This window comes from Microtus ochrogaster, chromosome 4 (genome assembly GCF_000317375.1).
Source record: "Microtus ochrogaster isolate Prairie Vole_2 chromosome 4, MicOch1.0, whole genome shotgun sequence".
NCBI classification, from domain to species: domain Eukaryota; kingdom Metazoa; phylum Chordata; class Mammalia; order Rodentia; family Cricetidae; genus Microtus; species Microtus ochrogaster.
In genome coordinates this window covers 36,256,371-36,280,689 of record NC_022011.1, presented here as the reverse complement: position 1 = coordinate 36,280,689, position 24,319 = coordinate 36,256,371, and the positions used below count along the sequence as shown (strand labels likewise).

Sequence of the window (24,319 nt, the reverse complement as noted above, 5' to 3'; positions counted from 1 at the left end):
TGGTCGCCCTTTGCTAGTTTCCTACAGTAGAGACGAGTTACTGGTTTGTGACCTTCTTTTCTAATATATGCATTTGGTGCTATCAATTTTCTTATAAACATGCTTTTGCTGCAACAGAACTGACTCATGACTCACAAAGAAAGAAGTGGAACTACTAACGTAAAAGTGTAACGTTGGAGGCGTGGCCAGAAGTGTTGAAAGCTGCATGAGTGCATGAAGGGGATTAGACAGAATGGCTTGTTTCTATCATGGGCGAAGTACCCCGTATTAAAGGAAGCTGCTCTCCAGGTCTCTAACTGCAGGAAGTCAGTGCCCGACTTTGTGAATTCAGAGGACAGTCTGATTTTGTTATGAGCAGATTGGTGGCTTCACATTGAAACCTGCGTTCATCATCTCAATAATCCTAGGACACCTCAGGATTGGATCGAATCTACTCTGCCTGTGCTTTTTAAGTACAGTAACATTACCTGGATGACAGCTCATGTCTTTATAACTATTTGCTGAAGAAGTCCTTTGGGAGACCTACTGCCCACAAGCAAAGACTGCTTTCAAAATGTTCTTGTCGGGATCTGTGATGAAGATGTGTGGTTAAGATGCATGCTGGATTACACGAAAGGCCCAGCAGTCAAGTCTTAAGAAATGCTCTCCAAAGGCTCTGCTGTCCCTCCTGACGAATCTGCACAAAGGAAATGGAAACCGCCGGGAAGAGCTCCCCAGTCTGGATGTCATCAGGAACATTCATGATTCCCAGGAAGACTTTAAACTGTTGACATTGACAAGAATATGGAAAAAGCTGATTCTGACCTTGGTGGCTTTGAGGTGTTCAGGACTTGAGTAGAGGAAGAACCTGTGAGTGTGGAAAGAGGAAGAGAAGAAGAACACATCGTGGCCACACTCTCGTGGTTCAGTTTAAACGAGCAAGGAGCGACTTGTGCAAAGAATATAACTTAACTCATGGTAGAGTTCCTTGAAAATTAGTCAGCCGTCCAGATGCCACCAGCTACTCGTTTGTGATAGTCTATGCTTTTGGCTATCATATCAGCAGCATCTTCACCATGAGTAAAGTTGCATCATCCCTCCCTCCACGCTCTCATTTGTCTTCAGCTCCATCTTGATACCCAATGAGGTAACCCAAACCTTTATTATCATGGTACCTTGGTAATTTTATCATTGTAAATGGCTAGTTTTCTGTCTGTCATGACTTTGGAGCAAGAGAGCTATTATAAGGTGACCCAGGAAATTCCTTGGACCTCAGTTAAAAACATCTCATTTCCCCCAGTCATTAAAGTTAATCCTGTAGCCAGCATGGAAACCGCTTTCTCTGCCTACTGCTTTAATGGCAGAACAACCCCAGAGACAAAGGGACATTTTACCTTGTAGTGTATAGGAAACATGACTGTTTGTTTTGATGAGAGCTTTTCTCAACTACAGTCATTTGGGGTATTAAGTAAAAAGCATACATTTTGTGGGGCAGCTAGTACTGGATATTGACAGCTGGTCTCAGGCACATACCACATCCTGCACTGTGGTCTCCCAGAGCATTCTCCGTAAGATGCCACAGCAACTGAGGCATTGGCCCTGCTTTTCACAGCACACCAAAATGTGTCTTGTGGGCGATGGAGCGTGTACTCATTCCAGTGAATTTTGTGGGTGTGAACTCCTTATAGTATTCCATTTTTCCCCAGTCTTATTCCCAAGACACTGGTCACCTGGCTGATTCCACTAGATTGTGTCCATGATCAAAAGTTTGAATCCTAGACCTTCTCCAGGCCACACAGCATGGAGCCTTTGTGCTGCCCAAGTTTTACCTACAACTTATTGCTCTTTATTGCTGTGTTTCATAGTCTCCAGTTAAAGTAACTGCAAAATATTGCCAAATAAAGGGTTAATGTACAAAACAAACTTCAGTATTAACCAATCTGAGAAATGGAATGGGCAAAAGACAGAAATGGGTTGAGAAAATCAGACTTGTCTGATGTAGTGAAAACGTATAATGATAAAGAAAAGAAAGTATTTCAAAAATATACTCTAGTAAGGTTCAGATTCTGTGCCCATCCAGCCTCCAGAGTTTCAATATCTAGGTTTTCCATTAAGAACAAAAACTATTGAGCCTATCTAGTCTCATTCCCTTGACCTAAAGCTACCATATTTGTTCCCCTCTCCCTTGGTATTTTTTAATTTCATGAGAAAGATTCCAACTCATGACTTCCTCAACCATGTTAATATTTCTAAAATTTGTAAAAACTTAGACTATGATTATTTAGCTATGCAATGTAATATTGGAAATCACCACCTTAATAAAATGAAGAAAGAAATATGCCATTGTGTTTCATCATGTTTTTTGGTTTATAACTGTCTTCAATGAATTTCACACATCTGCTTTGTAGGTCAGAACATCGAGCTAAGGTCTGATGAAAATTGCATGTCAGTACACCCAACATCAAAAGATCATCCTCAATTTAAGAAACTGAAAACTACCCACATAGAAAACACCTGGTATGTATAACGACAGCAAATAACCTCGAGTCCTGTAACCATGCATATGAAAAGAACAGATGTGAAATCTGGTCAGAGACTGCACAGATGGTTCAGTGGATAAAGGTCTTGTCATGCAAGCATAAAGACCAAAGTCTAGATCCCTGGAATTCACAAAAGTTAGCCTGGGATAGAAGTCCATCTTTAATCCTAGTCCTCAGGAGATAGAAACAGAAACCTTAGGGCAAGGTGGCTGGCTAGACTAGCCACTTTGGCAAGTTTGGAGTTCAGTAAAAGACCCTGCCTCAGTACATCAAATGGAGAGTGGTCAAGTAAGACATTTGACATCAACCTCCGGCCTCCACATTTGGGCACATGCATGTGTGCACACACCTGTATCCACACACATATGCAAAGTCAACACACAAAAATCAGTGCCTTTCTAAGTACTAATAATAAAGATGATGAAAAAGAAGTTAGGAAAAAAATCATTCACAGTAGATAAAAAAAATACCTAGAGGGAAGGTAGTGAACACAAAGTATAATGAAATATACTGTAACAAAACCTACTAATTTGTATGCTAATGTAAAAAACTGTCAAAGAATAACCCTAACCAAGGATATAAAAGATTGCTGGTGGGAATATAAACTATGTCACCACTATAGAAATCATTATGGAGGTTCTATAAAAACCTAGAAAAATACAAATGGAACCACCATATGATCAAGCTATACCACCACCCCTGGCTACACACCCAAATCTATATCATCAATAGTACAGAGGCACTTGGTCATTGTTCACAACAGCCAGTGCATAGAATCAGCTCAATGTCCATCAACACATTAATGAATATAGAAACTATGATGTATGCAATGGAATTTTATTTAACCATTGAAAAGAAATCCTGAAAAATGTCATTTGTAGTAAAATTGGTAAAATAAAATGGTCATCATGTCCATGAAATAAACCAGATTCAGAGAGACAAATACGCAGAATCTATATCTTCCGGGGGGGGGGGGGAGTAAAAGAAGGCAACAGGGAACAAAGATAAAAGGCTGCATGCTTCTCCTATAAAGAATTTATAACAACACACACACTAGTTTCTGTGGTTAAATAAAACCCTGATATGTACATCACAAGGTGTAAAGGTTCCATTATGGTATATATAATTATAATTTAATCTTATTCATCCTGGTTCTCCTACATATTTTTTTAAGCTACTGTGAATGCTTCCTCTTTTTTTCCTGACTTCTTTATCAGAAACTTCATTGTTGGTATTTGGAAGAGCTGTGTGTTTTTGTGTATTGATTTGATATCCTAATTCTTTGTTAATCTGAGACTTCCCTGGTACTCTTCAGTGTCCTTTCAAGTAAGGGATCATGCTATTCACCAGCAGGGATAATTTACCTTCTTCCTTTCTTATTTGTGTCCGTTTTATTTCTTGCTCTTGCTTTATGGTGTATCTAAAACTTCAAGCACGTTATTGAGTAAAAGCAGAGAGGGAGGCCAACCCTTGCTTGTTCCTCATTCTAGAGCTCATGCTTTCAATATCCCTCCGTTTATTATGTCGCTGTCTACAGATGTGGTGTATAATAGCTTCTGTCACGAAGGGAAGTTGCACTTTGCCAAAGACCTTTCCTGTATCTACTGAGATGATTATGCAATTACTTTATTATATGCTTGTGTACTTTTTTATAACTTAAATGAATTATAAACTATTCTTTTTTATTGTTTTTATTTTATCTTTTTATTTTACATACCAATTCCAGTTCCCACTCCCTCCACTCCTCCAGCTCCTTCTACCTTCCCCCCTCCCTACCCCTCATGCACTCCTCCCAGAGGGTAAGGCACGTTGCTTTGAGGCTGGACCAAGTCCCTCTGCCCTATCTATATCTAGGCTGAGCAAGGTATCCCTACAAAGAGAACTCCAAGAAGCTAGTACAAGCAATAGGGAAAAATCCTGGTCTCAGTGCCAGTGGGCCCACGGTCTGCCCCAGCCATATTAATGTCACCTACATTCAGAGAGCCTAGTTCGGTCCAGTGCTGGTTCCCCTGTTGTCAGCTGGAGTTGGTGAGCTCCCATTAGCTCAGGTAAACTGTTTTAGTGGGTTATCTCCATCATGGTCTTGACACTTTTGTTCACATTATAGGTCTTCCCTGTCTTCTACTGGTCTTTGGGAGCTCACCCAGTGTTCTGCTGTGAATTTCTGCCTCTGCTTCCATCAGTTTCTGGAAGAAGGTTCTATGGTGACATTTAAGATAGTCATCAATCTGACTACAGGGCAAGGCCAGTTTGGGCACCCTCTCCACTATTGCTTAGGATCTTAGCTGGGGTCATTGTCATGGATTCCTGAAAATTTCTCTAGTGCCAGGTTTCTTTCTAGCCCCATAATGGCTCGCTCAATCAAGATATCTCTTTTCTTGCTCTATGTCTCTGTCCTTCCCCCATGTCGACTATCCCATTCCCACTTGCCTTCTCCCCTCCTTTTCCCCTTCTGCCCTCCTGTCTTCTCACAGCCCCATGCTCCTAATCTTCTCAGGAGATCTTGTCTATTTCCCCTTTCCAGGGGGATCTATATATGTTTCTTTTAGGGTTCTTCTTTTTAGTTTCTCTGGGGTTGTGGGCTATAGGCTTTTTTTCCTTGCTTTACAGCTAGTATCTACTTATGAGTGACTATATACTATGCTCATCATTCTGGGGCTGGGTTACCTCACTCAGGATGGCTTTTTCTAGTTCTATCTATTTGCCTGAAAATTTTAAGATGGCATTCATTGTTTTTTCTTTTTAACCACTAAGTAGTACTCCATTGTGTAAATGTACCACATTTTCTTTACCCATTCTTCAGTTTAGGGGCATCTAGGTTGTTTCCAGGTCTGATTATGACAAAGAATGTTGCTATGAATGTAGTTGAACAAATGTCCTCGTAGTATGATTGAGCATCCTTTGGGTATATGTACAGGAGTAGTATTGTTGGTTCTTGAAGTTGGTTGATTCCCAATTTGCTGAGAAAACACCATACTAATTTCTGGAGTGGTTATACAAGTTTGCACTCCCACCAACAATGGATGAGTGTTCCCCTTATTCCACATCCTCTCCAGCATAAGCTACCACAGTTGGTTTTTATCTTAGCCAATCTGACTGGTGTAAGATGGTACATTTTGATTTGCATTTCTGTGGTGATTAAGAATGTTGAACATTTTCTTAAGTATCTTTTGGCCATTTGAGATTCTAATGTTAAGAATTCTCTGTTTGGAACTGTATCCCATTTTTAAATTGGATTATTTGGTATTTTGAAGTCTAATTTCTTGAGTTAATTATATATTTTGGAGATCAGGTCTCTGTCTGATATTGGGTTGGTGAGGATCTTTTCCTATTCTATAGGCTGCCTTTTTGTCTTATTGACTGTGTCCTTTGTTTTACAGAAGCTTCTCAGTTTCAGGAAGTCACATTTATTTTATTGTTGCTCTCAGTGTCTGTGCTACTGGTTTCCTCTGCCCACGCATTGAAGACTACTTCCCACTTTCTCTTCTATCGGGTTCAGTGTAGTCAGATTTATTTTTAAGTCCTTAATACATTTGAACTTGAGTTTTGTGCTTGGGAATAGATATGGATCTCTTTGCAAACATCCAGTTATGCCAGCATCATTTATTGAATGTGTTTTCTTTTTTCCATTGTATAATTTTAGTTTCTTTGTCAAAAATTATGTGTTCATAGGTATGTTGATTAATATCCAGGTCTGCATTTTGATTCCATTGATCAACCTGTGTATTCTTATGCTGATAGCAAACTGTTTTCATTACTGTAGTTCAATAATAGACCTTGATGTCAGGGATGATGCTGCCTTCTTAAGTTCCTTTAATGCACAGGATTGGTGTGGATATCCTAGGTTTTTTATTTTTCCATATGAAATTGAGTATTGTTCTTTCAAGGTCTGTGAAGAACTGTGTTGGGAATTTGATGGGGACTGCATTGAGTCTATAAATTACTTTTGGTAGGATTGTCATTTTTATTATGTTTATCCTACATATCCAAGAGTATGGGAGATCTTTCCATTTTCTGGTATCTTCTGTTACCCCAAGATATGTTATTATATTTCTGGCTATTGTGAAGGGTGATGTTTCTCTGATTTCTTTCTCAGATTCTTTATCATTTTTATATAGGAGCGCTACTGATTTTTTCATTTGATCTTGTATGCTGACACATTATTGAAGGTATTTTATCAGCTGTAAGAGTTCCCTGGGAGAGTTTTTTGGGTCACTTATGTATACTATCATATCACCTGAAAATAGTGAAGGTGTGACTTCTTCCTTTCCAATTTGTATACCCTTGATCTTTTTCTGTTGTCTTATTATTGTAGATAAAACTTCAAGAACTATGTTGAATAGGTATGGAGGGAGTGGACAGCCTTGACTTGTTTCTAATTTTAGTGGAATTGCTTTGAGTTTCTCCCCATTCAATTTGATGTTGGCTGTCAGGTTGCTGTGTATTTGCCTTATTATGTTTATATAATACATTATATATACAAGGTATATTCCTTGTAACCCTGATCTCTGCAGGATGTTTATTATAAAGGAATGTTGGATTTTGTCGGATGTTTTTTCAGCATCTAATGAAATGATCATATTGTTTTTTTCTTTCAATTTATTTATATGGTGGATTACATTGACAGATTTTCATATGTTGAACCATCCCTGCGTCTTTGGGATGAAGCCGACTTGATCATGATGGATGATTTTTTTTTGATGTGTTCTTGGATTTGGCTTGCAGTAATTTAATGAATATTTTTGCATCAATGTTTATGAGAGAGATTGGTCTGTAATTATCTTTCTTGGTTGAGTCTTTGTTTGGTTTTAGTAGTAGGGTAACTATAACCACATAAAAAAAGATTGGTAATATTATAGAAGACAGAGGAAGACACCTACCAAGAAGGAGATCTTAGATTTGGACATATGTACTGGGTTGTGATTAAACATCTGGAGGATGACTTATGAAAATGCTTTTTAATTTTATTTTAAAAATCTACCTTTAAATATCAGTGATACTAAAAATGTGCCATCCCGTTTACCTGTGAATATTATCTTAAGTCTATTTTTGTCATAAAAGAAAACCTTTGTGAGAGGATTGGGAAGGTAATTTAACCAGTAAAGGGCCTTACACAAAAATATTAGGACCCAATTCAGTCTCCAGAATTCATATAAAAAGTGTAATAGTATATTCTTATAATACCAGTGCTGGAGAATCATAGGCAAGAAGACCCTTAGGTTCTTGTTCCCAGGTCTAGTGGGATCAGTGAGCTCCTGGTTCAGTGCAAAAAATAAGTTGAACAGTAATTGAGGAAGACACCCAGCACTGCTCTACACACATGCAGGCACACACCCTTCCATATATGTACAGGCACACACACAGACGTATACACACACATACACACATAAAGTCTATCTTTACTGGCAAACTATGTAGTCATATAAATATTATTAGCATTACTACCATCCACTTTGTTCTTCAACATATTTCCTCCTCGTGCTACTCACTGTTCCAGAAATAGGTATTTGTAGGAAAATTATTGTTTAAATTCTTGTGTATTCACAACTTGCAGAAGAATGGCTTATGGAAATCAAGGTGTCAGCTATTGCAATATAACAGAAATGATACCATCTTTTGGGAATAAATATCTAGGAGTGAACTTACAATCCTAACTGTTCAGTTTGAGCATAAAGATTCCAGATCTGTGAAGTTAATTGCCGACATTAAATGAGATAACATTCTTCTTCTTGATGAGTAAAAAAAGTCCCTAACTTTCAGACATGTGGGTAATTTTAGGACTAGACTATAATTCATAAGCCTCAAAGTTATTATGTTTAATATTTAAAATGCTGTCTGTTTTCTTTTCATTTTGGGTAGATGAAAATGTCAACAGATTCTTTACAAATGAAGACCTAAAATTACAATTCTTGGATCAAAAAAGACGGAAAGGTGTGTGGCATATTTTTTTATTTTTTAATATTTATTTATTTATTATGTATACATTATTCTGTCTGTGATGTGTGGCATATTTTCAATACATTTCAAATAAGAGTCATGTTTAATGATTTAGAAGCTGTTTAAATGTGAGTCACCTTTATTTGTGGCTTTATAATTAAATCTTTCTCAGAGTGAATACTTTAGAGCTTAACTGACCAATATTTAAGTTGACGGCACTGCTGAGTGTTAAAGCGCTACTGGTCCTTTGCGCCCTACAGTTCTTGATGTCCCTGATCTACACGGCACTTAAAAGTTTTATTTGGAGTTTGAGAAATAGCTCAGTGGAAAATCTCTTGCCCTAAAGCACAAGCACCATAGAGCCCATGTAAAGCCAGATGGTGTAGCGTCTGTACTTGCAGAGCCCCTGCCCCGCCTCAGACAAAGTGGAAGGTGAGGACAACACCCAGGGCTGCCCTCTGACCTTCAAACACACCGTGGCATGCACATGTATCCATAAACATGAATACACATAACATATATGAAGTGTTTATAAACACTCCCATTTGAATAAAAGGCTCTTCTTTTTCCTTATTTGTATTAATATTTCATGAGCTATCACTCTAAGAAATACTTTTCTAAGGACTGTATAACTATCTCACGTTTATTTCCACTTTTTAAAGTATATTCATCTCATATTCATATTTCAATTTCATCAGGTAACATTGTCTGCTAAATTGTATTAGCTATTGTCCAGGCAAATTATTCTATTTTTGTATAATTTTGAAAGCTCTAAATACAAATGGCCACCTCCCTTTCACTTTATTTGTTGGATAGTAACACTCACTCTGAAGTGACTGAGCCAGAAAAAAAAAACCTTCTCTTGTGAGTGGGATAAGTCTCTTGAAAAACGGTGTCAGGGAATACTCATTACTTTTCTCTTGTGCCATGTTAAGCTACAGGAGGCACCACCCATAGTCTGCAGTACCGCACTATCTAGGTTCCCTAGTGGCAGATGCTGAACCACACAGAGCTGTTTCAGTGAGCCTCGGGTGACTAGAGACAGAGAAAGAGCACATTGCAAGGCTTCATCTTCTTGGAGATCATCCAAGTGTCCATGACTAGACTAGAACATTACAGGCAGATGGGGAGTAAGGTCATTCTGACAAGAGTGAAACAGCTCTTCCACACATCCCATCCCCCTCTTCATGCTACCCATCGCTCCCAAATCCATGTCCTGCACATTACAAGCTCGGTCTGCTACACATTTGAGCTGTGACCTGCAGAACAGATTATGAAATATAAGGGAATCAGTCCATCCCAAGTTTCTACATTCCCTAACGAAGAACCTTTTTACAACATGTATAATCTTTCTAAGCTCCACTGTCTTAGTCTGGTTGGGGCTTAAATGCTATTCATGGGCTGTGAAGATCAAGGGAGATCATCTCTGGGACTGCCAAAATACCCCAGCGAGTAAAGTGCTGGAGTTCAGATCCCTAGAACCCTCCTAAAAAGTTGGCCATGGAAACCCAGTAAGATGGCTCAGCTGGTAAAGGTACTTACTGCCAAGCCTGATGATCTGAGTTCAAACCCCAGAACCCAAACTGAGGGAGAATAAACTGACTCTCCTGTACACTCCCACTGTGATATACATGTGTGTGCCTTCCTGCATACATACAAACACACACGCACACATAAATGAATGGATTGATAGATAGATGATAGATAGATGATAGATAGAGATGGATAGATAGATAGATAGATAGATAGATAGATAGATAGATAGATGATGGATAGATAGATAGATAGATAGATAGATAGATAGATAGATAGATAGATAGATAGATAGATAGATAGATAGAATTTAAAAATATTTCAGTTGAGCATGGCAGCTCATGTCCATTCCCCGGGGCTGGAGGTAGTGCAGACAGGCAGGTCTCTGGGTCCCAAGTTGCAGCCATTCAAGATGAATCAGCAAGCCTCTGGTTCAGTGACAAAATCTCTTCTCAACAAATAGGGAGTGATAGAAGAGGCCACCTGACACCAACATGCACACACGCACATGAGTGTGTACCAATGTACATACCTCACACACACAAAACACTGATAGTAGCTGCAAGTGTCAGCAGGATAATTGTTGTATAGTATGTATTTCATAAGCTTTTATAAATTGATGACTTAGGGCTAGAGAGTCGGCTCCGTGCCTAAGAGCACTTTCTGTTTCTCAGAATTGAGTTCCCAGCCCTTTTGCTCACAGCAGCCTTTAACTCCAGTTCCTAGGGCTCCAAAGAACACGTCTCACCTCTGTGGGCACCAGCACTCACATGACCCTCACACATACAGAGCACACACTTAACGCACATAACATACACACACATCAATAAAAGTAAATCTTGAAATACTGACGCATTTTTCTTCAGCTAATGTCAGATTGTGAAGAAATAAAGTTGAGCGATTGTAACGTGTGCTGTCTCTAAGGAGTCCCATTGTAGACGGTAGCTCTATTCGGGAAATAACTAGGCTAGCTACAAGATAAAGCAATTATTTAGTATAAGGGAAAAACTCACGAAACAGAAACGAGAAGTCCAAGCTCAGCTGTGCTGCATGGGAACCACAGTGAGAGGGCACCTGGGTCATGTGCCCGTTTTTTTCCCCTCTGGGTCCCAGAAAGCCCCACCCTAACTCAGCCCCACCTCTTCAAGATAATTGGTTAACAAGTTCTCCCCATCATCCTGTCAAGTGATTCAACTTTGCCTCAAAATGTTGATGGGCAATGAACTGATCTGGAGTCTGTCGTCATTACAGCTGAGACCAAGTCCGTCACAGACGTTCAGGAGTCATCCGAACCACCAACAACACTAAACCCAATGATTAGTGAGATCATATTTCGCTTGGATATGGACAGAATGATTGGTAAGTACACGTTTATGATTTGACACTACGGAACACAGTCCAATCGGTACGGTGTTTCAACTTTGCATTTTGTGACTTTCTAGTTTAAAAAAAGAAAGAAAGTTTAAACAAGAGCTACCCTTTCTCAATAATAAACTAGCTCTAATAACCCTACGTATTAGTATTTTTACATTATGTGTCATTTGTCCCGTCAAATAACCAATCATGTGATGTATAGTATATTCACCCTTGCCTGCTCAGGAAGTGATAGGTAGTGTTTTCTGCCCATTGCAAGCTTCTGGAATATTAATCACATGCTGTATGGCAGGTTCTTTCAGAACATAGTTATCAAATTCTATATAACCTAATGAGTGCAAGCAATATGATGAGCTTAGAGTGTGCTTGTCACTCAAGTGGGAAATTTAGATAGTAGAAAAGATTGTCAAGATACATCAGAATTTAGGATGTTGCTGATAATGGCATCCTTCAAACCGCAATCCCAAAAGAAACCAGCAAACTTCAACAAAATGGCAGGCCAACAACATCCAAGCTGTCTTTCCCAAACAGAGGGGAAAGCCACATTCAATAGGAAAAGGAAGTTTTATGGAATTCAAGGCATTATCAGCAGACACACCCTTTACTAAGTGCTAAAGGGTGCCCTCTTTAGTTAAAACAAAGAGCTGCCAGGCAGTAACTGAACCACAGGAAAAAGAAAGATCTCCAGGGCTGTTGTAATTTTTAATTGTAGTATGTGTTTTTATATCTAATGTTTAAAAAGCCCCCAAACAGTGCTCGCTTCGGCAGCACATATACTAAAATTGGAACGATACAGAGAAGATTAGCATGGCCCCTGCGCAAGGATGACACGCAAATTCGTGAAGCGTTCCATATTTTTGTGAAACCTTCTGTACCATTGTTGTTGTAAGCAAAGCTCATTGCACCAAAAAAAAAAAAGCCCCCAAACAATGGGATTTTAGTACTTGCATTAAAAAATAATTCAAAATAGTAGCAAAGAAATTTGAACACGTATACCTAGACAATTCAAAGGACTTGGGAAAACAATTCATGTTCTAACTGAGAACAGCAACACAGACAGGTAATCATAAAGTAGAATTAGACATCTTAGAGATGGAGAATTCAATGAATAAAAAATATAATTTAGAGTACAGAATATAGTAAGCATTAACTCTGCAAATAACCTATTACAACAGTCTCTATATATGGATAATAGTTGCACAGAAAACTACAAAATATTAATAAAAGTAGTCTTAAAACTTAAAGAAATGGAAGCACATTACAGGTTTATAAATTGAAAATGGTTTTTTTTAAACTCATTTCCTTAAAATTTATCTATGGACTCAATGCAAATTACAAATAAGATTTTAAGCACATTTTTACTGAAAATTAATACATTAACTATAAAGCTTATGTAGAAGGCCATAGGCTGAAGAGAACACCCTGATAAAGAAAAACAAAAACAAATTCACAGGATATACAATACCATATGAGATGTCTTTGTAACCAGATTTCTAGGATAAAAATCCTCAGCTTCAACAGCCCCAACAGGCTAGGCTGGTTAAAGAGTTAAGTAGTAGTGGAAAAAAACAAACAGAAAAGGGAGATCTAATCAACACACTGGGGAAGGGGATGAACAAACTTCCTTTGGTTTAAATAGAGAGCCTCTGGCAGGAGTAGCACACAGCTTTAATCCCATCACTTGGGGGGTGCAGAGGCGGGGGATCTCATCTCTGTGAATTCCAGGCCAGTCTGGTCTACAAGAGCTAGGTTCAGGACAATCTCGATAGCTACAGCAAAACCCTATTTAAAAAAAAAATATACCAAAAAAGAATTAAAAAATGTCAAAAACAAAGGCTCTTGCAGAACACAAATGTTGTGTATTGTATGTTTTCATGAGTCATTTCCTTTAAAAGGGAGAAGCTTCATAAAGAAATATAATAGTACACAGGAGATGGAAGTAGGAGAGAAGGGAGCGGAGAAAAATATATAGTTCACTAGAAACAATAAAAATGAAGAAAAAAAAAGCAACCAGAATGAGAAAGTTCATCAGGGCACAGGGCAGCAGAACAGGCCTTTGTGTGCATGGCTGCTGGTGTTGGAAGAGTTGGAAAGATCTTAGCAGTGTGTGTCAGAAACATTACCACAAGCCGGGCGGTGGTGGCGCACGCCTTTAATCCCAGCACTTGGGAGGCAGAGGCAGGCGGATCGCTGTGAGTTCGAGACCAGCCTGGTCTACAAGAGCTAGCTCCAAAACCACAGAAAAAACAAAAAAAAAAAAAGAAACATTACCACAATCAGGTTTTTGCCTCAATTAAAAGGGAAAACACTTTGTGCACAAGGATCCAATTGTACTCACTGTGAACTTCCAGAGCCACCCATGTGTAGTTATATACAACTGTTGCCTGAAATAGTTACAATGTTACTATTTCAACATAGAAAATCGCATGATGACGTTTGTCTGTTTTCAGTTGATGCATAATTGAACATGCTCTTGGGGTATCCTGTGACATTTCCGTGTGTGTAGATGCTCTGTAATGACCAGAGTAGCTGTCAGACCTGGTGCCTCACAGTTATCCTTCCTCTATGGCACAAATGCTCAGCGTCCCCTTTTAGATATCAACTGTATAATATATTATTGTCATCACTGCTGTGCCCTGGAATGCTAGGCTTCCTTCTCCCAACCGCAGGTTTAGTATCTGTGACCTAGGATTCATTTGTGAGCTAAAATATTCTTATAAGAAAGTAGTTTACACTGTTGTATTTACAGTGTGATTAAAAACTAATTTAAGCAGTTCAGACTTGCTCACTACTGACAGGAGTGAAACAGGAAACAAGCGAAGCTCTCCCAACTTGAGACGATATCTTGCAGTTTGGTGAATGAAGGCTCAGTGTTATGTGGGAAGCGGGAGGTGTTGGCCAGTGTTTCCTGACAGACTGCATGCCATTCTGGGCAATAATGTTGGCATGATCTGAGCCAGCCAGGAGGAAGTAGGGTGATTAGAAGTTTGAGATTTTTGGTTAAACTGAAGACTTGGTTAAACTAGGCACCAAGAACCTTAAAAAATAATCTCACACTAAAGTAGGCTCCCCCACCCCCACTCTGTTTGGGGTTAAGATTTGAGAAGTGAACGGAGACAGATGTGAAGAGGTTTGTTGAATGACACACTGTACTGGAACACTGAAGACCTGCCGCAGATGTAAATTCCAAGTCTTGTTATACTTTTTTTTAAGATTGTGAAATTATCAAAACCACATGAATCAAGTTTTAATACACTGTCTGGGTGGATGAGGCCCATTGCACCGCTTCTTTCTTTGAGTTCTCAGGCATGGTTAAATAGAGTAAGAAGTCTGTAACTTTAACATTTGAATAAAAAAGTTTTAAAAAAAACTAATTTAAACAAGGCTCATTTTAAAAACACTGGAAGAAAACATACTATACTTTAATGAGTTTTGTCTGTGTGTAACTAAGGTATAATGTTTCCACTAAATTTTTATTAGTTAAAGAAGAAATGGCGTTTTGTGACCCAAAGATTTGTTTTCAGAATAATTTCATAATTGGAACTCAGAATAAAATGGGAGTTATGGAAAAAATATGATAGTGTAGAATATTTATATGTGCGAAGTGTAAAAATGTACATAAAATAGGAAAGAGGGAGGGAGCCGTAGCTGAACATTGACATTGCCTCCTGGCTGTGAGGAGGCACCAGTCTGAGGTGGCTTCTAAAGTTGCCCATGGGTTTAACACTTACTTGTGGATTCAGTTGACCCTGTGGCCAATCTAGATCATCACCGTTCACCTACAAATCTCCTTTCCAGCAAGCTCCATAGTAAACTTTGAGAGGAGATATCTCTGTGGCAAATGTTAGTTAAAGAACTCTGAGGCACCGGTTCATTACATTATTACCTGGATGTGTGTTTTGGGAACAAAGATCTTGAACTTCAGTGCATGGAGGCTTATCTGTGTGCACATAGGTCTTCCTGTTCCAAAGTTACATGATGTGACAGTCCAGAGTTCATCGTTTTTTTTTTCACTTTATACTCTGCCTTTAATCTGGGCCATTTTCATTCTACTATGGGAAATCAAAAATAAGGCCCAGCCATTAATACAATTTTTACCCTGCAACATCTCATTGTTAACTCCCGGTTTCGAAAGCACTTTACAATCCTTTATACAGACTATACTGCTTACATCCATAGTAAGGCAGACATCAATTCCCCTCCTTTGAGTTACTGATTGGATTGGAAAGGATACTGTACTAATGAAATGATTTGTCCCATGGGCAGAAATTAAAAAAAAATAAAACATGGCTTTCCACTTGGGGGTATAATAATAACTAATACCACTTACTATATGCCAGGCACTGTTTGAACTACTTTCTACAAATGAATCCAATCTTCATCACTATCCAGTTAAGCAATTCTACCATTATTCCGCTTTATCAATGGAAAGGTTAAAACATAGCAAGATCAGCCCACCAGAAAAACTGAACCTTTCCAATTATGGTGACAAATGTCTGATATCTTAGCACTCAAGAGATGAGACAGGAGACCATCATTATCAAAGTCTAATAAAGTTAATATCACACATACACAAAAATTTTACAGTTCTATCTTGAAATTGCCTTACCAAATGTCTTTGAAATCCATCATTTCTACAGAGAATGACCTACAAAACATGAAGAAGACCTTTGAACAACATTTATTAAAAAGTGAATTCAAGGCACGCTCCAAGACTGGACTTGGTAAGAAAACTTAAGTTTAATACTTTTCATCATTGTTTTCATTAATGTGCACCTTTAATGACAAAACTTTTATATTGTGACATGGATAACAGTCTGCACACTCTCTTATTTCTTTGTAGACCAGGTATTTATTAAAAATTGAAAGTTAGCTAGATAGCATTTCATTTAGAACTGCTATCCATTTAGGAAATGTTCCATCAAAATCAATCACAGTTTTAGCAAGCATAGAAGATTACAGAAACAGGTATGTAGTGTTATTCCTGTCACATTCTACGTCCAGTTCAGGTGGTAAGGTGCTTTTACTCTGTGAGGGACAACACTGACTCACAGCTTGATAAAAATAAAAAAAGATAGGCTTAGCAGTTATATACACTAGGTGACAATCTCTTCTCTGGGAAAAGGAAGGGGGCAGGGGAAAGGAAGTAGAAGAAAAAGTGATGGGTGAATATAACCTACATACATTAGTACTTGGACAAAAATTCCATTATGAATCCCTTCACTCTTTACAATAAATACATAACAATAAAGATGTCTAAGTTGCAGCCAGTTCTCCATTCTGTGTCAAGATCAGGAAACATTCTTCAGCTTTCCGTACATGTCCTGCTTCAATCAGCTTTTACACAAAACGTTTGGGTGTGATAGGCCTCCCAGTTAATGTTTAACTACCACACTCAAAGTAGAAGTTTTCTAACATGCTTCATTTTAGAGTCTGTTTGTTTGTTTGCTTTTGGTGATGCATCTAGACATTCATTTCTAAATACAAGAAAAAGCATAAATCACAAAACATTGAATGGAAAAAACCTACAATCTTAATCCCAAAGCTTCTTTAAATTCTTGTCGTTTTCTATCACTGAAGTACTAAATCTCCCTCATAAGATGATGTAGAAAGGCTTTTGTTCCTTGGCGTTGCTGGTTATTGCTTTCCATCACTAGCACCTATTAGATTTAGAGTTATATAACAGTAAAACCATGGAAACACCTCTGGATGAACTGAAGAATGACTGCTGAGTGTGTGTGTGTGTGTGTGTGTGTGTGTGTGTGTGTGTGTGTGTGTGTGTGTGTGTGTGTTAGTGATCACTGTGGTCAGCAACAAGAAGAATATTATTGATTATTGTTTTATTGGCTACTCATACCCCTCTTTTCTCCGAGAGAACACTTTCTCTTGTGGGCATTGTTGTTGCTTGGTGCAGTTACATAACCTAAGGAGAGCTAAAATATTCTTCTACCAGGAATCTTCCATGACTCTTAATATTAGAGACTGGATGTTTTTTCTCATATGTGGAATCTCAGGGTGGGAAAATCGTGAAACTAATGCAGAGAAGAAAAAGAAAGGACACAGTGGTATTTAGAAAGGGTAATAAGAGAATATGATGAAAATATTGGGTGCATGTGTTGATTGCCTTGACGGGTTACTTCGTCTAGGGTTAGTAACCAGTCTGGCAGTTCAGTTATTCCAGGGTCCCGGAGAGGCACTATCTGTAAGATAAATGGGCTAGGAGAGAAGAAGAAGGCCATGCTACATTTGTCAGAGCCTCCCTTTATTAGAGATGGGGTATAGCTTTATATAGGGTAAGGAGTTGGGGGATGGGCACAGGGGTCTGAGCTCTTGCCACGTGGTTCATGTTGGTCACGTAGCCAGGAGGTTACCTTCGGTCAGGTCACTGTAGGCCAAGAAGTCACAAGTTGACACACCTAGTTCCCTAGATAGTTTGGAATGTGGGGTGGGTTCCGCTAACAGATAGCTCTCCATCAGCCAATTTGGGTGTGGGGTAGGCTCTGTCAATAGAACGATTCCTAACACAATTATGGGTGTGAGGTTCTCTGTAGACTCCCCAGGGTGATGGTTCCTGCAATGATTTTAGGAGGAAATTGGCTCCCAACATGCATGGATAAGAATTTCATAGCCAAGCCCATTGTTTTATATAACTAGTATATGCTATACATTTATTTGTATTTGTTTTATTTTAAATACTATGAATTTGAATTTTTAAGAGGGAGTCCAGTGCCCTGGAGCTACAGTTGCAGGCAGTTGTGAGCTGCATAGCATGGGTGATTGAGAACCAGACAGCAGTCCCACATAAAAAAACATCAAGGTCTTTTAACTATGGAACAGTCTTTCCACCTTCTGATTATTATTATTTCATGATAAATATTAAATAATTTTTACTATGCATCTATGCAAACAACAGAGAGAAAGAGAAGAGAGCTGGATGCTACAGTTTGTCTTTCAAAGTATCTTACAAATCAGTTTCATTTTACAGAGATGAAAAGCATACCTTCAAGACCCAAACCAAAGGAGCCAGTGAAAACGGGATGGCGTAAGCAGGGTAAGAAGAGCTATTTTTCTTTTCAAGTCTAATGGGTATGTTTATTAGCTCCCCTAGACTTAAATGCTCTACCCTTAAGTTACCAACTGGCCACATCACATCCCAGTGGGAGGAAGAAATCAACAATAGATGCATGCATGCTAGTCCTTAGCTGGCTGTTTCTGCTCTTAGACAGTCCTGGGTCTCCTGGACTCGGGAGCGGTATGACCCATCATGGTCAGGTCTTCCCACTTGAGTTAACTCAGTCTCGATAAGCAGCAGAGGCATTCACAGAAGAGGATCTCCCGGGTGACTCTAGAGTATATCAAGCTGACAGTGAGCACCTGCTGTCCCCTTAATCGATATCCACAAAGTCTCTCCTGTAACTGGCACTCTTGTGTCTACCATTAATGGAGCGTTAGCTAATGCTACTAGCTTGAAACTGATCCAAAGTCTAGTGGGAGAGGAGCTCCAGTACACAAGCAGAGAGCTCCCGCTGAAGCAAGCCTCCTCGAGTCCCTCCCTTTTCTTTGAATGTCACCACCAGTACCAGAAAGGACTCACCCTGTGAACTCGTGGAGCCTTAGCGATCTTCTCAGAGACCTTGGCTCCAGACATACCTCATGTGAATCACAGGGACATATTGCAGTTCATAGCAATGTCTCTTCCTATAGAGGGTGTCAATGATAGCAAAAGGACTGGGGAAGGACATAACGCTGGGGAAAAACTGATCAGAGCACTGGCTCTGAAACGTAAGCAAGAGTGACAAAAGGTGCAAGTGGACAACATGAAAAGGGACAGGAACAGAAAAGGAGCAAGAAGGTAGTCGAAGAAATCACAGTTCATTTTTTAAAGTATTTGATGGCAGCCAGGCGGTGGTGGCACATGCCTTTAATCCCAGCACTTGGGAGGCAGAGGCAGGTGGATCTCTGTGAGTTTGAGGCCAGCCTGGCCTACAAGAGCTAGTTCCAGGACAGGCCCCAAAACAACACAGAGAAACCCTGTCTCAAAAAACAAAAAACAAACAAAAAAAAATGGTGAAAAGCAAATCTTAGTGGGAAAAGATATAACTCTTCCTTAAAAAGAAAGACCCACAGATTATCAGAAATTACAAATCTCTAAAGCACTGGGCATATACATTCAAAATACTAGGAGAAGAATTCACCCAGGAATCTCACAGTGAGCAAAACTATCTTTTTAAAATGAAGATGGGATATCAACAAAGCAAAATTTTAGACAGTTTGTGTTGGTAAACACCTGCTTTAAAAAAGCTCTTCTGGGTGAGACTTGGAGGTCTCACACAGTAATTAATATCACCCAAAAGGAACATAACTAGAAATAATTTTATAATTACAAGACAGTGGGTACATTCATTGCATCCCTTTTGTGTTACTAATTTGACACATTATCAATCTGTCTTTGGGCCTATAGGATGGTGGAATTGTAGCACAAATATTGTAGCGAAACACACTATTCTGCAAAAATAGCACTTACTAATCAAACACTAAAAGAGAAATAGAGTAATGTCCTAGTGCAGCACAGAGGAGAAGGGTGAGAAAGATGCTGTATTCACGTAAGAAAATGATACCGGCTGTTAACTCAGGTTCACAGGAACAAATGCAAAGAACCAAGTCATTCAACCAAAATGTTGCTCTCAGAAACACTATAAATACATAGCTACTCCTTTCTTCTTTCAACTTTTTTTCATAGGCATAGCATGACTTACATATTATGACGTTGGCACAGTCTCTGTAATATGGAGCTGTATTTCATGTAGCAGTAGGTGCAGAACTGTTGAGAGACATGGGACACACAGATGAGTCTCGTTTTCATATGTGGGCTAGTGTTACCCACCCTTCATTCTCCGTTAATCTTCTCTGGAAACATGCACACAGACATATTCAGAGGTGTGTCTCTTAAGGGATTCTAGATCAAATTTTCATTTGATGTTCAAAATTAACCATCACCCTAATGTCCATGAAGCATGGTATCAGCAGAATTGGAAATGTACATTCATTTTTTTCATTTTCATAGTATTCTGAAATGTGTTTTGTGTCTTTAGATGACAACCTAAATATTATTAAAGGAACAAAACTTCTGGAGACACCGAGTGACCAACACAGTAAGAATAATTTTTCAAGCCATATGTTTTTTTTTAATTAATTAATTTATTTATTTATTATACAATATTCTGTCATCAAGCCATATGTTTATGATTTACGTTCTAACCTATACTAACAGTAACTGCGTCATTGCATAAACAACACTTTTTGTGGATTCTCTCTTACAAAGAAATTCTAGTGTTCATTGTCAGTAGGCATAAGATAAATAATATGAATATTGAAAATAACCTATCCAAACCCAGTGCCCATCAATCTTGGAGAATCTCAGGGTGGCGGGGGGGAATCACTCTGATGCTGTTTCTCTCACTTTCCATTTCTGGCTTAGAGTTAAAACATCATATTGCCCTTGAAAGAGCAGGAAGTCCTTCTGGTGAGTGTGCCCAAAAGAGGACTATGATGCACAGGCCCCTCACTGCACCTCCTTTCACCAGACTAAGTTGGTGAGAGGGGATGGTGCAGCCCTGCAGTGGATTTTTTTCCCACTAGGCTGTATGGGTCACAGATCATTGGTCTTGAATGGTGTTAGACACACTTCTCCTTTATCCAAGAAAGGCTTCAGCTATGAACAGTTTTTCAGAGTTGGTTCTGATCAGTGACCTCAGGGACCTTCCATGCGTGCCTCTTTGTAAGGACAGGAGGAGAAGGTGTCTTCAACACCAATCTCCCTGCTGAATCCGACATTTGCCATACAATCTTACAATCCCAGTACAGACATATGTGCTAGGAGGTGGCTTTACTGGCAAGGCATGGTGTCTGTAACTTTAAGTGTGAATGTTGTACTTCCATGTATTATTAAATATGAATTGAATGTATACTGTTAAACAATAAAGTAAGGCCTCTTCACCCAAAAGCTTACAACTGAGGGAAAGCTAGGATTGAAAATTGACATTATTTGGAATACATGTTCAAACTTGTTTTTTGTTTTACCAAAAACACTGGAATTAATGAGCTATTTTCTCAGTGTTTTCATTTAGATATGGTTGCTTTGGGTGATTCTTACTAATTAGATCCTTCCCACATTAGAATGACAACCTTAGCCAAACCATAAAATGCTCCATTTAAGTCTAGACAATTTCAACTATATATCTTTTCTATCAGTTCTTTGTCTGATATCTGCCAAAAACACCCTACAGAAGTAACTTGCAAAAAGGGGTTTACTTAGGTTACAGTTCAAGGAGAAATATTACATCATGACAAAGAAGGAATAACACCAAAGGAGGGGCACTGATCACATGACAAGAAAGGCATAGCACCAAAGGTGAGGGGCCACTGATCACATGACAAGGAAGGCATAGCACCAAAGGTGAGGGGCCACTGATCACATTGAATCTGCATTCAAGAAGCAGAGAGTAAAGAGAAAAATAGGTCTAGGCCATGCATCCTCAAGACCCATCCTCAGGGACTCATTTAACCCAGTGAGTCTCTACTTCCTGAATATTCCACAGCTCCCAAAAGAGCACCACCAGCTAGGGACCAAGTGTTCAAACACATGAGCCTGTGGGGACACTGCACCTTCAAATCACATTTGTTAAGACCATATTTGTGATCAATTTATAGGCACGTGTTAGTGGTTAGAGTATAATAAAATCAATCCAAATTAAAAGTTTTAAAAGTAAAGGCCAGGCGGTGGTGGCGCACGCCTTTAATCCCAGCACTTGGGAGGCAGAGACAGGCGGATCTCTGGGAGTTCGAGGCCAGCCTGGTCTACAAGAGCTAGTTCCAGAACAGGCACCAAAGCTACAGAGAAACCCTGTCTCAAAAAAACAAAAAAAAAAATTTAAGTTGGAAATTAGGAAAAGAAACGTTTGGAAAGAGACTACTGACAGATATCAAAATTAATAATCTTACTCAGAGTAAAACAGAATTTGTATGAGGGCTAAGTGCAGGGAACCCTGACTGCTGTTTGGACTGGAGAGGGAGGGGGAGGGAAATGGGAAGGAGGTGAGGAGGTGAAAATTTTTAATAATAATAATAAAAATGAAAGAAAAAAAGAAAAGTGTAATTTGAAAAAAAAGATTAATGAAGATGCCACTGTAGGATACAGAGTCCAGGCAAAGATGATAACATGACAAGATACTTCATAGAAATTGGAATAAAAGGTGAAAGATTTATACAATCTGAAGAGGAACCAGAGTATGACCTGGCAGTGGTGGCCCACGCCTTTAATCCTAGTACTCGGGAAGCAAAGGCAGGCAGGTCTCTGACTCTGTGAATTCAAGGCCAGCCTGGTCTACAAAGACAGAGAAACTCTGTCTCAAAAAACAAAAAAGAAAAAAATGAAAAGAAGGAAGGAAGGAAGGAAGGAAGGAAAGAAAGAAAGAAAGAAAGAAAGAAAGAAAGAAAGAAAGAAAGAAATTGGAGTAACAGACAAGAGACCACTCATATGAAAAAAAGTCTTACAAGTAAAGATCAACACAGAGAGCTTAATGTGTATATACAATTCCGTAGTATCATTGGGTGACTTTTTGACATTTGTTTTAGATATGAGTTTATCTCCAAGGAAAGATATTACTCCAGGTAAGTTCCCCCGTGGACAATCAAGGTAAAGAAAATATATTAACATGTAAGGTAAGTGGTTGCTTCCAAGAATTTTCATACTGTGTGGTTTTTATTTACTCCAATGAAATACTTTAAAATGAGAGAGAGAGAGAGAGCGAGAGAGAGAGAGAGAGAGAGAGATTGTATGATCTTAGGCTGGATGGTCTATATACAATAGAAACATATTTCTCATGGGGGTACTACTTCTTGGTTCAGAAATTCTACTCTTTCTGTATCCTCAAGGGCTAGAAGGAGCAAGCCCAGCTCAGGGGCCTCACGATAACACTAACAGCGATCATGACTTGACAAAGACTGTATCCGGTACCATCACAAGATGATTCTGTGTCAGGGTGCAGATAGCAGACCCAAACATTCAGAGCACAGCAAAGATGCATGTTAACAATACACAGACGGTGTCCATTTTACACCATCACCGTCTCACTCTGGTTTCTTAGACGTTGTCATATGCAGTGGTAGTATTTATATCGTGTGATGTTTTATACAAATATTTTCTAGAAATTTCACCACAGCTTTTTGTTTTCTTTCCCATTAATTGGTGAATTTCTTAGATCCTCTTTTTATAAAATCATATTTAACTTTTAAAACATGCCCTACCCACATGAATCTTTCTTAAAATACTTTCTTAAAAAACTTTCTCAACTAAAAGTTTCTTCCTTTGAGTTTGGTCTTCAGCATTCATTATTTACTCTTTAATATATCTTAGCAATATTTGGGAAAATATATTTAAATGTCATCTATTGAGATTAAATCAATTGGGGTAGACGTCTAAGCCAACTATGCCCACAAGTGCATCCAGTTTACAGTATTAAACTATATTAAAGACTCTCCACACAAATAATTACATGTGCGTGATTTCAAGAAAATAATTTACATAATAAGAATAAATTTGCAGTGCTGGGCATCAGCCTACTGTGCATTAAGGTTTTTATTTTTATTGACTTACACCTTTTCCTCAGCTTTCTCCTTTCCTAACAAATGATGACAGTCTAAGTCATGGCTTCTGTAATTTTCAACAGTAATAATGCATTCTTTCCATGGTCTATCATTGTGGCCTTACAAAATCTCTTACCATCCAGGTTTAGTTCAATATCTAGCCAATAATTAAAGATTAAAGTATATGAATCTGTAATCTCTGTGCCTGTGTCTCTTCTTGTGTTCTCTCTCTCTCTCTCTGTCTCTCTCTCTGTCTCTGTCTCTCTGTCTCTCTCTCTCTCTCTCTCTCTCTCTCTCTCTCTCTCTCTCTC

General features: G+C 38.8%; 1 protein-coding gene and 1 non-coding gene across 2 annotated transcripts in view; both read left to right on the top strand.

Moving 5' to 3' along the window:
• The window catches only part of Ccdc7 (coiled-coil domain containing 7), a 210,830-nt gene that overhangs the window by 131,875 nt on the left and 54,636 nt on the right, over positions 1-24,319 (top strand). Inside the window, exons 32-37 of the mRNA XM_026778625.1 lie at positions 8,379-8,450; positions 11,241-11,348; positions 16,004-16,087; positions 18,349-18,414; positions 20,456-20,515; positions 22,998-23,033. Coding sequence (XP_026634426.1) covers positions 8,379-8,450; positions 11,241-11,348; positions 16,004-16,087; positions 18,349-18,414; positions 20,456-20,515; positions 22,998-23,033 — 426 coding nt within the window. The remainder of the gene's footprint in view (positions 1-8,378; positions 8,451-11,240; positions 11,349-16,003; positions 16,088-18,348; positions 18,415-20,455; positions 20,516-22,997; positions 23,034-24,319) is intronic.
• Positions 12,116-12,222, top strand: LOC113456011. Its single transcript, XR_003376902.1, has one exon. It is a non-coding gene; the product is annotated as a U6 spliceosomal RNA (small nuclear RNA).